This window comes from Rhamphochromis longiceps, linkage group LG20, assembly GCF_057381845.1.
Source record: "Rhamphochromis longiceps isolate RC_006_pf linkage group LG20, R_longiceps_female_GT1.1, whole genome shotgun sequence".
NCBI lineage: Eukaryota > Metazoa > Chordata > Actinopteri > Cichliformes > Cichlidae > Rhamphochromis > Rhamphochromis longiceps.
The window spans coordinates 26,221,347-26,236,701 of NC_140576.1; the positions used below are offsets into that span (position 1 = coordinate 26,221,347).

Below are 15,355 nucleotides of genomic sequence, written 5' to 3' on the forward strand. Positions count from 1 at the left end.
TTCTGTTCCTTTTCTTTTCATGTTGTGAGTGAACTATGTTTTGCAGTTCCTGTTTTGGTTGCCAAAGTACCTCTAATCAATGGATTTTTTTTTTTAATTCCTTGAACTAGTCTAGGTATGACATGAAAATAAAGAGCCCCTGGAGTTAATAATAAATGTCTCCATTGTCTTACGTCAATGAATTGAACAGAGCATTTTTCTCAATTAGGTGCTAAGTGGCAAAGTTTAGGGAATAATGAAATCCTCCTCTGTATTATTGATATTTTGGTGTGAGTACCTTGTGACAGAGATTGTACGTGACAAAGCCAGAGCGATGAAAAACATGTTTCATTATCTTAGCAGCACTGTCGCAAGGACTATATAACAAAGAGCTGCTGCAGTCTGAGTGTGTTTGAATGTTTGGGGAGAGCGGAGCTTTTTTTTTTTCTATAAGCTGGAGGACTTGGGCTCTAACCCCTGTGGATTCTCTGGGAAAACACGGCTGCCAAAGCATTGCATCACTCACCCCACCGAACCACAACCCCAGTATCCTCTCTGCAGCCTGCTCTCCTGAGAGAGCCAGTAGGAGTGTGTGTGTGTGTGTGTATGAGAGAGAGAGAGAGAGACATGGAGTATTGCAACAATAGTCTACCCACACATACTGAATCTCAGCCCAGCTAACTTCAGTCATGTAAGAAGTCCACATAAGTTAGACTCTCACAGAGCATCCTGTTAGTCACAGTATGCTGACAGCTACAAAGAATGAAGGATAATCGTGAATGCTTCAATATGGCCTATTTGTGTGACAGATTGTGGGCTTACGTGTGTGTATGTGAGAGAGTGTGTGTCTGCGCGCCTGCTTTGTTCTGCTTGCCGACCAGGTTTTATCTACAGGAAGTTCAGGCCGACTGAGTCTCATGTGAGCCATGCTTCCCATGACCGCCTACCAAAGCTGTGCTGATATAATGCTTGGTAGCGGCAGAAAAGGCTCGGAAGATGACTCTAAATAGGCTCCCATTACAGTTGGAAAAACAAATGAATACGATCATGCAAATGAGCTCCGCAAACCCTGGCAGTAATCATGATGACGTGACTGCAGTCAGATCCCGTGTAAGATAAATACTCCTTAATTCCTTTTAGCAGTGCGGTTTTTCTCTTGTTGTGGTTGCAAAATCTCAAGTCCCTCATGGTTCTGATTTGTTTTCCTTTTAGCCTTTGTGGTTTCATACATAAAGGGTCCTACACACATAGCTTTCATGCCCCAGTCCACATGGTTTGCTTATGTACAGCTGTTACATGGTGCAGAAGGTGTTCCCATGGCCTCCTGAGTCATTGCAGGTCGACTCATTTGGGTCTCCTGGGGTCTGTGGCTATGTGACTGTTAGTTTTATCACTGAATGAGCTGCTTTAATAAGGTTCAAACAAAACCTTAGCAGCTGATCCTGGACTGACAGACAATCTGGGTTGCCAGACCATGTGAGTGACCTCATGATTTACCATTACATGGCCTAAATACCATAGGTGTGAGGGATGCAGGAGGATGAATGCAAGCATTTGTGGCCCAAAGTCCTGCACGTTTAACCCCTGAACTTACCTCATGGATCTCAGGATTAGGACACTGATCCCTGATTGGCTGACATTCATCCCTTGGCTTGCAGATGCTGTCACACCAGCCACAGAGGTGTCCCTGATCCTCCCGACCCCAGCACTGGGAACAGTCCGAGCTACCCACACCACAGTTGTACACTTCCACTAGATGAATATGGCAGATAAGGGAGAGACATAGAGGCAATTACTACTGTGAGAAAACATTACTGAACTCTGTTTGCCTTGACTGGTCAACTTAATGTACACTCTTCAAGGTATTTTCTTTTAGAGCTTTTATGAAGCTATGGGCTGCGTGCCCTAAATAAATAGCATAGGGAGTTAGAGGATGATATATTCACAGCTATAAAAATAAACCAGTAAAAAAGGAGAAAGAGCTAGAGGAGTGGAGGAGAACAAAGCCAGGGAAAACAGATGATTACGTTCATGTTCCAGTGTGCCTCCCAGTGAGAACTCCCATTTGTATCACCGCATGTGCATCTGTGCAGCTGACTGTGTGCATATTGCAGTGCGTGCACGCCTGTATGTGTGTGATAAAGTGTGTGTCATTTTAAAATTTGATGACACTGCATGTTCAGAAAGCGACCGTCTTGCCTGTTAACAGCACGGAGTGTCTGGCAGTGGCCCAGGGCTGTTGTTCACATGGTAGACACATGGATTGCAAACAGCACATCTGGGACTGGGATAGGCAAAAACTGGCTTGTAGCTGCACTATAGACAACACTGCCAAGTTCAACAACACACGTCAGTTTTCATCATCTCACTGTTGTCATGGAGCTCAAACTATATTTGCTACAATACATGCGGACATTGCTTGAGAGAGGCATTGATAACACCTTAAAATTGCAGCTCACTATGTTCTCCAATCATTATGTGTAATTAGACGGTAGCAGGATATAACATCATGGTAAATTACTGGTTGTTGGCAAATTATGTGTTGTAATACACAAACTGCTATTACTGCAAGTGAAAGGTAGTCGCACACTGTTTGTCCCTGTAAGGGAATCTTTATTTTTCTACGGATTTAATAAAACCCATCAATCTCATGAGAACACATCTGGGTATGGGTGAAATGCATTCTGGGAGCAACAGTGGAGGCTATGTCACATCTTTTTTCTTGTTGTGGCGGGGATGTAATTACACTGCAAACAAATGTAATGGAGCAGAGAGCTGTGTTTTCATCTACTCCTTTCTTTTTATTTTTTTTCTGCATGTCTACATAATTATGGGTTTTTATATCTTACCTTTCATAGGCTGGGGGCTGTCAATGAATACATCCTCTCGATGTCTGATAAAGGCTCCTCGCCTCCTCAGGTTAAGGTGGTAAATCTGACTCCTCTGATTAGTGGAAAGCTAAATAGACAGGGCGGAAGACGGCATCAGCAAAAACAGGTATGTCCTCAATGTTCTCGTGTCTTTATTGTATGTAATTTTGCTTCCACTTAGTGATGCTCTAGATAATCATAGGTTTCTAGCCAAGTCTTAAACAAGGGTTTAAAATAATTACATCAAAAACAAGTTACAAATAAGCGTTAAAGCTAACAATAATGAACCCACTGAACCAGTAAATGCACAGTAGATGCGCCGGAGCTTTAAGCATGTTTATTCAGACTTGGCAAACTCGCTCATTTCTGGTAGGTCATCGTCTGTACTTACCGTCACTCCACTACACTTGACAGTCGTGCTGTTCAGCCATGTGGCCTCATATCGCTGCTCTGTTCCAAAGTCACACTCCAGCTTCTCATTCTGTTACGCAAAAACACTTACTTTAAAAAAAAAAGTAAAGCATTTCAAAAACAGCAGAAAAAAACCCTAATAACATGCTGTTCTCACTGTCTCAATCACTGTCTGGTAACAATTGACAACTCGGAAAGAGAACCAGGAAACTGAAATAACCCACAATAATTGTCCCTGCCAGGGAAAATGTGATCTATTCAAATTTCATATTCATAAACATCTGGACTCCCACATCTCAGCAAGTCATCTGGGAGTCAGAGTAATGAATATGAATTCATTCTTCACAAAATGAAAGCCCCGAGTTTTACTGAGCCAAGATGTGTGACATTAAGATCGTAAAGAAGCTCAGATAGGTAAGAGCAGTAAAGGATAAGTGCCTAAAGTGGGAGAAGTAATTTGTCTGTGAATCCAGCCACCCTAAATTGGTCTACTTTACTCAGTCTCTCCAGGCCTCTGCTATTTCGCTGTACTTTTTGACACCGGAGAAGCTCTTTTTTTGTGTGTGGGGTGGTGGGGCACTTGCAATGAAATGCTACTGAAAGGCTTCCTGGAATTATGTTCGATCTGAACTAATATAACAGCAAACAAACTTGTAACCTCTTGCTTGTTCATTAATGCTTCAGAGAGGCTGTGTGAGACCGTGTTTAAACATCCTTTAGGTTTGTCCTTACGGAGAAGTGTGGGAACCAAACTGAAATTCTAAACAAAACCCAGAAGGATCTGAGCGATGGTGATGCTTTGGGGAGAATGAATTTGACTGGCAGAACATTTCCTGCTCTGCTGACTTGTCGACAATCTGAAGGCATTAGTCAAACAATGTCAGTTTGGATAAACTTTCATAATAAACAGCGTGAATGGCCAATCACATTCACGCTGCCCTAAGGAAGAGTGTGTGTGCGTGCGTATGCGTGTGTGTGTGGGGGGGGGGGTGTATGTGACTCAATGTCTGTCACCATAGCAACACACCAGGAGACGGCTTGAGAGGCCAGCCTGGGTTAGGCGTGTGACTGACCACGCCTGGCAACCAGTCAGCACTGGAATTTTTAGCAGATACCAGTTGTGTCCTTATCAGCGATGCAGGATCGGCATCTGGCTGGCTCCATGTGGATTAGGAATGAGAATAAGAGTTTGAACAACTGATCTGGAAGGACTAGCTGAATTTATAATGAGCCCATGCAAAATAAAGCCGCTGCCTTCTGTGTGTGCGTGCTGCCTCAGACCGACTGCACATTGTACGCTGTGCTGACAAAGACACAACTCAGCGAGTCACCAGAGGCACGGTGGGCCCAGACAGCTGAGCAGCGAGCAACTAAGCATAAAGACAACCGCTCATTCTTCATTTTTTAATCTCCGTCTTACAACAAGCAGATCACTCCAGTTTTACTCACTCGTTGACCCAAATCACAACACACAAATATCCATCTGTGTTTAACTCAGCTTGAGGCAAACACACCATATGCTTGTGTTTTATTCCAATCATTTTCACAACACGCAATTTGGACAAAGTCCAAGTCCAGCTCTATAGCTGGAGGCTGTGTGTCATACCTCCTGGATGTTGCTGAGGGATAACGTGAAGTCTTGGACCATTCCTGATGGCGATGGAGGAACCTCAGAGGAAACCAGGCTGGGGCAGGAAGCGGCATTCTGTGGTGAAGAGGGAGGAAGTGACATATAGGAGTTAAAGAAAACAATAGCTCCAATGCACACATCCGTGCCTCAAAATACCTGTCCTGTTTATCTGTATGAGAAGGAAATGAGAGGGTGAAGCCTTCCTCTAAAGGAAACAACAACAGCTTCAAATAGAGAGATGATGAGGGATTAGAAAAGCAGACCCACCGGACAGTGCGATGAGCTCAGCAGAATGGGAAAAACCCACCTCATCATGTCAGTCTGACCTACATCAAAATAACCTTTTTACAGGTTTAAAAAGAGCCTTGAATTTTAATTATAAAAACTGGCTTAAAAACTAAGAGTTTCTTGTGCTTGGCTTGTTTATTTATCAGTTTCTTGGGATCTGAAACAGCACACCCGACTGGGATTTATTGCATTTGTACAAAAAAAAAAAAAAAAAAAAATGCTGTGATGTCTTTATTACATCAGTTGTCTGCTTCTGTTGGGGATCTTGTGAAATAAAGGCGAGTGTTAAACATTCATGATCATACAAACTTAAACACTGCTGACCAGCAGCTGACCACAGGACTGAGTCACATCCTTTCATTTTTTAACTGGAACCAGTTGTGTGTGCCCCGAGGCCCAAAGTCTGCTGGGCCAAGCAGGCCATGGGATCTGGCTACACAATAAATTTACACAGGGGACAGAAATAATACAGTGGCTGACCTCGAAGGCCTTGATGATGTCAGGATTATGTCCAAAAGGACAGTGGCTGGGGAGCTTCAATTGGCTTCAGCAATGCTACACTTGAAGCTTTAGATAAATTTCACACTTTTACAGCCATTTCATTCTCTTGTGCCAAACATGTTACACGATTTGATGATTTGTTTGCTTTAACAAAATACTTTACACCCTACGGGAGCTGACATTGGCAAACATACAGTTTCATTTGTACTGTACAGGCAAGCTGCAAAATAAAGGGCTATAGAAACCTACGGTGGAAAATGTAGGCGTTAATTTAACTCTTCGCTGGTATCAAGCAACCAGTCAAATTACTTCCAGCCCAAATCAAAGCACAGCAACTCCATTTATCCTCTCAGACAAACATTTCAAAAACAGAAACTTAAGATGCCTGGTCTGAGTTTCTAAAACCAAACCCTTCTGAGACTTTATAGCTGGTTTCCACATTCGTACGAAGTGTAATTGTGACACTTGTAACATCACACTGAATTACCACATCATTACTCTTGCCTAACCCGTCTGGACTCAGACCATTACAGAACACTTAGTGTTTTTGGACAGTGGAGTCTGGATTACTACCGAGGCTCTGATTACTAGAAAACTTAATATCATGAGCTCCTCGAGGCATCTGATTGGTGGATTAAACACATTACTCACCTCAAGCAGGTTTTGATTCACGTCATCTTTACTGGAGACGCATAGGTGCTTGTTTTGGTCCCAGTAACACTTCCACCTTGTGCTCAGGCAGCTCATACATCTGTGACACACATATACATAAAGAGTTGAGAAACAAGGACAAAATATTGCCAAATCAAGCCTGTTTTCGCCTCTGTACAATTACTCCCTGTGATCAACTCCAATTCAGGGAAGAGTGTTTTTCAAAAGTTTGGTTTGTGATTCATTTGGAGAGCAGTGCAGAGAGACAGACCTGATTACAGGCATCAAAGTTTAGCTTTAATAAAAGGAAGTAATGATTAGTCACATTCAGATGCATTCATTCCACAGTTACAACACAGCCAGCAGAGAGGTCACACAGGGCCAAATCTGCTGAGATGAAACAAAGCGCTTCTCAATAAACACTCAGACTGGTAAATGATGATAAGATAAGATAAGAGATAAGATAAGATAGAACTTTATTAATCCCTCGGGTGGGTTCCTCTGGGAAATTCGACTTCCAAAAAGCACAGCAACGACCGAAGTTACAGTTACAGAATTGTTTTATATATATATATATATATATACACACACACACACACACACACACACACACATATAAATACAGAGACAAATATAAATAAAATATACAAAGGGGATAAATAGAATAAATAGGAATAAAAAAATAAAAATACAAGTGAATTGCACATTTCAAGTATTGAGTCTATTGCACTGTTGACTATTTACAAAAAGTATTGCACAAGGTATTGTACAGTGAGGTGAAGAGGCACTACAGCTTAGTTGTTCCCCCCTCCTTTGTCCTCCTGTTTCCCCTCCCTCTCCCCTCCAGAGAGGAGTTAAACAGTTTGATGGCGTGTGGGACAAAGGAGTTTTTAAGTCTGTTAGTTCTTGTCTTGGGGAGAAGCAACCTGTCACTGAACAGACTCTTCTGATGCGTGTGTGAGCATGCTGTTGCTTGTATTTATATCTTTGTGAGATCAAGTCTGAGTGTTACACTGCCTACGTGAAGATATTTTGGCAACTAAAACCATCAGCAGCTTGTAGAGTCTATACAATTCATACCCGCTGATCTGAGACAAGCCCACATGCACAGGTTAAACATGCACAGCACTTGCAAACTGTTGGGTGGGCGTGGCTCGTCTGACAGCTGAAGATGTCTGTCTAGGTGAAATAAGATTTGGCTGGCCAGAGCTTATAGAGAGGTTTTTATCTGCTGGACCTTGGTTGAATTTGAAATTATCAGTCTGAATTCTGGTGAAAAGAACAAAGTCAACAATAAATTTATCATACTAGCACATGCTGCCAGTGTTTGCAAAGCCTGTCTTATTTTTTAAAATTGTCAAGCAACTATTAAAACACATTGCATTACTGTGATGAAAATAGTTTATGCACATATATGCTTCCTCCGGCTGTATACTTAGAATACAGCAGCACAAGAAATGGATTCTAATTTAGAGAAGAAGAAAAAAATGAAAGGGCTTTATATTTGTGAACAGTTTTTCACTAAAATCAGCTTAGGGATAGCAAACACACACACACATATATTTAACTGGGTCATATATAGTTAAGACAAATGCAGAAGTAGTGTGATACAAACACTACCCTCACTGCTAAATGGACTCGATTAACTGATCACCAGCAAGTGTGAACACTTCTTATAAAAGCAGACGCTTTGGTAGAGTTTTTGCTGGTCTGGTTCATTCTGGTGTGTGTTACCATAATGCCAAGGAGGAAACATGAGCAATGATCTTAAAGAAGTGACTGTTGCTGCCCATCAATCTGGGATGTGTTATAAGGTAATATCCAAACAATTTCAAGATCATTATTGTGCAGTGAGAAAGATTATTCACAAATGGAAAACATTCAAGGCAATTGCAAGTCTTCCCAGGAATGGATGTCCCAGCAAATTGGACTGACGTGGACCAACAGATTCTACAGGCCTCAGTCAGGATGTTAAATGTTGAAGTTAATTATGGCACAATTAGAAAATGGCTGAATAAGTATGGCTTGTTTGGAAGAGTAAAAGCCTCTTCTACTCTACGAAGAACAAGGGAGCACAACATAGGTTTGTAAACTCACATCTGAGCAAACCGCAAGACTCCTGGAACAATGTCCTGAGCAGAGGAGATGTTTAACCATGATGCACAGCACCACATTTAGTGAAAACATATCAGAACAAACACTTTATACAAGCTGTCAAGTATGGTGGTGAAGGGTAGATGATTTGAGCATGTAGTCCTCTTTATACCAAAGTATTCTAGAGTCAAATGTGAGACCATCTGTACACCAGATAAAGCTTAACGATAGGACAATTGTCTGAAGTACAGCAGCAAATTTACAACAGAATCGGTGGATCAGAAAAGAATCATGTTGTTGCAATGGCTCAGTCAAAGCCCAGACCTCAACTACATTGAAATCCTGAGGCAGCAACTTAAGAGAGCTGTGCATAAATGGTAAGGCCTTAATGAAGTGAAACAACATTCATTTATACTTGATAGCTACATGTTTTGATATTTGCATGTTTACATATTTGAATGTTTACACCTGCACTTTCAAAGCTGTAATAATTATGTGTTGAATTTGCCTAGTTGGTTTTCCTGCATTTACCCAAGTCTAGGATTTCCTGGCTTCTGATTGGTTAGCGAGGTCACACTGGGGCTGAATTCAGAACCACATAACAAACCCTCACATTACAAAGTTATTGGTTCTACAAGTTGTTAAATCATGGATGTGTTTAATTCCCCCCACACTGCTTCTGCACAGGGTGCACTTTTTTGTACAATAACACAGAACAGGGGCGTAGAAGATCTGCTTTGATAATATAAGTATATCTTACATATATGCTATATTTCAAAATAGAAATTTCTCTTAGAAAATGAAAAGTTGATTTATATGCAAAAATACACATGAGCCTTTCTTGGTCCAGTGTAAGAATGAACAGTGATATTTGGATATGAGGCAGTTTTAGTTTTGAGACCATTTAACATGTAGTCGAGATGATACAGGGTGGTGTTTGTGGATATGTGGATATTAGGTCCTTGCTTTCTGTGTACAGAGTAGAAATATGTCTTTTCAGATGAAGTGCCTAAACTGGAACATCTCCACTGCACATTATGAGCATGAGTAAAGTGTGAGTCACTGCGCTGCCTCTGGGAAGAGACAGATGTCCCACACTAGGAATGATAGTGCCTCCAGTGATAACAGCACTCTAAGGGAGTTTCTAGATTGGGGGGAGTGAAGTGGGTGCAAGAGGATGTAGATATGTAATTGAAACATGTGTGTTCTGATTAAAAGCAGACGGACCCCTCAAGGCTCTTATCAGCTGCACAGTTTCTGTTTTCCCTGACTCCCTTTCTGTCCTACTAAAACACCTATAAACCACCACACACACACACACACACACACACACACACACACACACACACACACACACACACACACACACACACACACACACACACACACACACACACACACACACACAAAGACTGACACACAAGGATTGTTCACATACACACACTCTCTCTGCTTCATCTAACACTGACAGTAAATACCCTGTGAAACTGCCCTCCCCAACTCATAATGACCACACACACAAATAAAGAGTGAGGCTTGCACTCTCAGGGCCTCAGTGGACACAGCGGTTAAACACACATCCTCAATCACATCTCTGTCAAAGAGAAATACGTTTGAAAGAAAAGATCAGTTTCAGGGGGGACAACAGAGAAAGAGGGGGGAGGGGGGGGGAGCAAACGGCAAGAGAGACAGAGAGAGAAAAAAAGAGAAGCAGGAAAGAGACATGCTCCAAACTTGAGACACAAAAAGCAAATACAGCGGCGAGAGTGTGTGTGTTTGAGAGTGAGAGTGTGGCTGAGAGACATAATGAGAGCGAGAGGGCAGGATAGGTGTTTGTCCTACTGGGCTGTGTGGTGAGACTGGAATGCCTGGTCTGGTTGTCATTAACACTTTGCCCGGTGACCATTTTGAAAGTGTCGTAATGTTTTATGGTCACTAGTTATTCTAATATTCTAAATTTAGGTGACTAGCATGGGTCAAGCTCAAGCTCTGCTACATTACCCTGAATGCAACTTAATAATACATTTATTTAGACACTGTCACGTAAAGTGGTTTTGGCATGGTTGCAACACATGCTTTCTGCTGCAAATTTAAGGGGAAGTACTGTATAACATCACCAGGCGTGTTTTCGCCTACTTTTTAAACCACAGATGGTATTGCACAAGTGATTTTATACTTTCAGTAATACTCTTTATTGCAAGCGTTGGCTAAATATTTCTTGTCACATATATGCTATTAAGCCTGACTTTCTAGCATGTGTTTTAGATCCAGGCTTTACACACTGGAGCTCAAAACTGGCAGTCTTTCAAGGACAGCTGTCACTGCGGTACGCTCACGACCTCAAATGAGATTGTTTTACTACGATTTTATTTGCATCTTTCTGATAAGAGATTATATTAAGGAGCAAGAGTGCCGAAGAGTTGGGACAGACTAGGCAGAAAGAAATGGGAATGCAAATCATGCAAGGTACCGGGCTTAAATTACACCCACTAACTAATGGATTTCTTGTACGGCTCCTACAGTCTCAGCCTTGTACAGAGTAATAAAAATGCATCAATAGTATTCAACCACCTACTACTTATCATGAATATAAAAAGAAAGCCTAGCATTTGTTTTGTGGTTACGCTATCCAGGGTTAAATCTGTTTTTTGAGGTGTTTTTTACTATTTAATATATTTTGATTATTGACTGAAGATGATGTAAAATGTTTGGCAGATGTGCCTCTGTTTCCTTCGCCTTTAATCTGATTTTCCCCCGCTCCCAGCTAAACAGTGTTGTGTTTTGAACAAAGACAATTAAAGCTTATAATAATTCACTGAACCACTAATTCACTGAACTTGCTAAACCTGAAACAAAAACTCAATTAATTAGATTGAAATGTTCATCAAGAGAAAATTATTGGGCGGCTATTTTGGTAAATGATTAATCCCTTAAATTACTGTTCTGTCAAAATAATCTAACATCAACAGGTCGGCATTTAAATTGTGCATGTTTCCCTTTTCTTTAAGAGTTGATTGGTTTTTATTGACACTTCTGTGAAGCACCATGTGACTGTTCTTTGTCTCAAAAAGTGCAACACAAATAAAGTTTACTTACTTACGCTTCTGCGCTTCACAAACCAAATCAGTAATTGATTATTCAAGAAAACAATTAGCAGATTAGCAGATAATTAGCTCTTTGCAGCACTAAGAATCAGTTTATTTTTGATCACATCAGTCTGGCATTACCACAAAGAGCCAGAATGCCACAGGAGACATTGTCTCACTTTGTTTTGCACAGTGTATTAATAATGAATTGGAATAAAATACCCTCCACTGACACCTTGCAGAAATGTAATTTTGCTTCCACACCAGAGTAGCATGAGACAGCACAGGACAGATTTTCTAATATGAGAATAAGTTTTGCAGCAAATCACTTTTAACGGTGCTTGCGTGACACTGATGGTTTACACAGACGTTCAGATGTCAGTATCTAATAACATAAGAAAAACCCGAGTGATGGCTTTTTTCATAAAGCGTAAAACAAAGACCCTCTACTATCCGGTTTCCCTGAGAATGAGCGGCTCTTTAGGGATTATTAACAAAACAGCATGCAGTGATTAAAATCAGATAGAGTATAGCAGATCTGCACATTACAGCAGAATGCTCATCCTGTGAGAATGGCACTTTGCTCATTATCACCTTCAACAAACCACCATCTAATTTCACACTCCTGGACCTCACCGAGCACTGAGGCCGCGCGCACATATTGGGTGCAGTCTTGCACACATGTACCTGCAACTGCAGTGTTCACACCTCGAAACTGCTTTCAAAAAGCGAACAAAAGGGACAAATCAAACGCCTTCTCAATCTCCGGGAATCAGACAAACACGCACACACACAGATGCCCCTCTAAACCTGAGATCTGCCCATCAGATAGAGCCGATCCTCTGACATGGTCCAACATGCAGGAGGAAGCCAGCTGGATTGCTTCCAGATATGAGTAAACCCTCCCAGTAACCGGGCCATACAAGTCACAGTCTTTCATATAAACAAACACTGACATGATCTGCCAGACACACATATCTAATTTCCCTTGGATTAATGTTTACAGCATATTAATCCCAAATTTGATCCTGCACTGGGAAACCTGGAGCAAGCAAAACACACAATAAGCCTTTGAAGACACGTCGAGAGTATTGAGGCCTAAATAGAGAACAGGGGAAAAAACATGAGAGGGAGTGGCTGGGGATGGAGGTGGCAATCATTTGCTGCTGTGAGATCACTATAATTGTATTTCACTGGGATTTATTTAACATTAAAGGTTTGTTTTGAGGAAATTTATTGCATATTGAAGCAGCTGATCCACTATTTAAGTAAAAGCATCAATATAAAGTAATAATACTCTGTTACTCAAAGGATCTCATTTATTGCAATAATTGTGCAAATTAAAGAAATATTATGAGCAAAATTAAGTCAAAGACCTCATAATGGGGAAATGTGTCCCCGGTGAGTGGCACACTATTAAGCTGCTTCATTATTAGACCATTACTGATGCATCAGAGCCTAATAGCATTTTATTATTCTACCTTCCAGGTGAACTTAGTTTCAGCTGTTTACACGGTTCAGCAGTCTTGTCTGAGAACTCGTGAAAGCTAAGTAACACGTAATTTGGTATCAAAGAAGAAGAGAACTATTCACGTGTTTGAGTTTTTTTGTAAAACACTGAATAATTTAAATGATCAAACAGTTATCTAAAAAAAAACATCAATAACTCTTTGGTGGAACTGCTAACAACTTACAGATATCTGAGCTACTGGACACAGAACCTGTGCATCGTTCATTTTTCGAGACTGCAAGGTGCTGTGCAAAATGAGCTACCCCTCATTTTTTTCACATTTAGCTTCCAGGGAGGCAATTTAGTGACCAGGTAATTGTACCTTTAAGCACTTTGTTACTAACAGCCTGTTGCAAAACACAATTTGCTCCCATTTTTTTTTAGTTTCATCTGTGAAAAATGCCAAAGATAACACAATTTGACAGGCATAAAATAGTATTTTTGTACCGTCAGAGCTATTACCCAAAACCTTGGCATATCTACCTCAAACTCAACACAAAGCAATATGAAGCCCTGTGGGATCATCTTGACAGAGAACGAAACAAAACACAGCCAACGCTGAAAGAAGATCTTTGAATGTCCTGCGAGAAGCCTGGAGAACTACTTGAAGAAATTATAAGAAGGCTTGCCTAAGAGAGTCCAGGTGGTCATACCCACTGACTTTCAAGAATTATTAACACTCTATTTTTTCTTATAAACTGTATTTCCATGTATACTTGCACATGTTTCAATAACCCTGTTTTCCACTTTCCTTAAAAGAAATTAGGGTTAGTTTAAAACCTTTGCACAGTTCAAAAATTAATAAAAATGATTTATCATTGTCACATGATAGTTCATGGTTTCAAGATTGCAAATTACTACACAACATCCTGCAAGCCCAAATTTTATTTTGGATGGATTTTTAATTTCTCCAAGGTATAGCAGACCTAATAAGTTGAACCTGAAAAAACAAGCACAAGCTTTGATTGGAAGTAATTTAAAAAAAAGTAGTATGAAGTAGTATTAAGTATTAGATGTAGAAAAACCCAAATAAAATGTCACCATATGAGGATGAGGAGGCTCGGGAGGTTAAAGGAACTGTTTAGCTGCCTGATACTTGGACAGCAAACAGAACCAAAAGCCCGAGGCCCCAATAATCATGTCCTCCAAATGCAGATGCTCAATATTCATATCCAGATACTTATTTAAACAGATAAGGGTATGTGAAGCGGCAAAAGTGATCACAAGTAAGCAGCGCTTTTCTCATAAGGACATGGAGACACTGATTTGCTCCTTAACAATGCACTAACATAGCATATGCTTAATTTACATGAAAACCCTAATCATGCTAGTATTTTGTGTCTAAATCTGGTGAAAGTTGAAGTGCAAAGGGTTGCATAAAGAACGTAGTGGAGGAATAAATATAAAGTAGTATAAACTATACTTCCTGAAAATTGAACAGTACTTGAGAAAATGTAAATTTCACCACTGCATCAATGCAAATGTGACTGCGTGTAAACGCATCACTAACTGGTTAAATCAAGAATTTGAGATAAACCAAAGTGATATTAAAAGTGTGACTCACGGTGTCTTCGGATGTATTTTTCCAGTCCTCTCGCAGTCATAGATGATGAAGCTCCCAGATACCACAGATGTGCCATTTACTTTTATCGCCACAGAAACCGTCAGGTGATCTGAAGAAACAAAAGAATGTAGACAACAGCGTATGTGACAACCGCTGGAGATGATATCGCCCTCATAACACAAACTAGACAACAGTACATCCTGACGTTACACTGACTTTGCCGCTTTTTGAAGAGATGAAAGGGGAAATTGGATTTGTTCGTATAAAAAAATGACTCAAATACCATAACTGTCCTTGAAATGTGTGGAAAAACAGGGCTGGCAGCTTAGCAAAAAAAAAAAGCCAAATGGTTGCCTGTTTGCAGTCCCACCTTTGCCGGGGAGGATTGGTTGATAGCTTTTTCGAGGGAGGAGAGGGCAGGTTTGGATCTGAGAGGGACCGGAGTCCAGGTGCACCGTGGCAACTGTAGAAACCCCCGGCTCGTATTCACACTCCACCCGGGAACCAATCAGATCAGGAACGCTGCCGTTTATCAAGATGCCAACATCCTGCGGCAAAAACACATATAGCAATATAAATAGCTGCTCATCTTCATCAAAATTAATTAGAAACCTGAATCCCCCGAACGCACAAACATCGACTCCAATACTCCTTAACAGAGAGCGAATGGTGTTGGCATTACTTCAACTTTGTTCAAGAGTTTAAGCAGAAATAAAGAAACTAATGTGCAATGAAGAAACAGATGGCACAGTGCTACATTCACATCTAAAT

The 15,355-nt window shown here is 40.8% G+C and overlaps 1 protein-coding gene across 1 annotated transcript in view; it reads right to left on the reverse strand.

Annotated features, from left to right (window-relative positions):
* plxnd1 (plexin D1) overlaps window positions 1-15,355 on the reverse strand; it is a 72,389-nt gene that overhangs the window by 36,833 nt on the left and 20,201 nt on the right. Inside the window, exons 6-12 of the mRNA XM_085393697.1 lie at window positions 14,955-15,132; window positions 14,585-14,693; window positions 6,331-6,430; window positions 4,867-4,965; window positions 3,241-3,330; window positions 2,829-2,937; window positions 1,574-1,731 (exon numbers count right to left, since the gene is read on the reverse strand). Coding sequence (XP_085249823.1) covers window positions 1,574-1,731; window positions 2,829-2,937; window positions 3,241-3,330; window positions 4,867-4,965; window positions 6,331-6,430; window positions 14,585-14,693; window positions 14,955-15,132 — 843 coding nt within the window. The remainder of the gene's footprint in view (window positions 1-1,573; window positions 1,732-2,828; window positions 2,938-3,240; window positions 3,331-4,866; window positions 4,966-6,330; window positions 6,431-14,584; window positions 14,694-14,954; window positions 15,133-15,355) is intronic.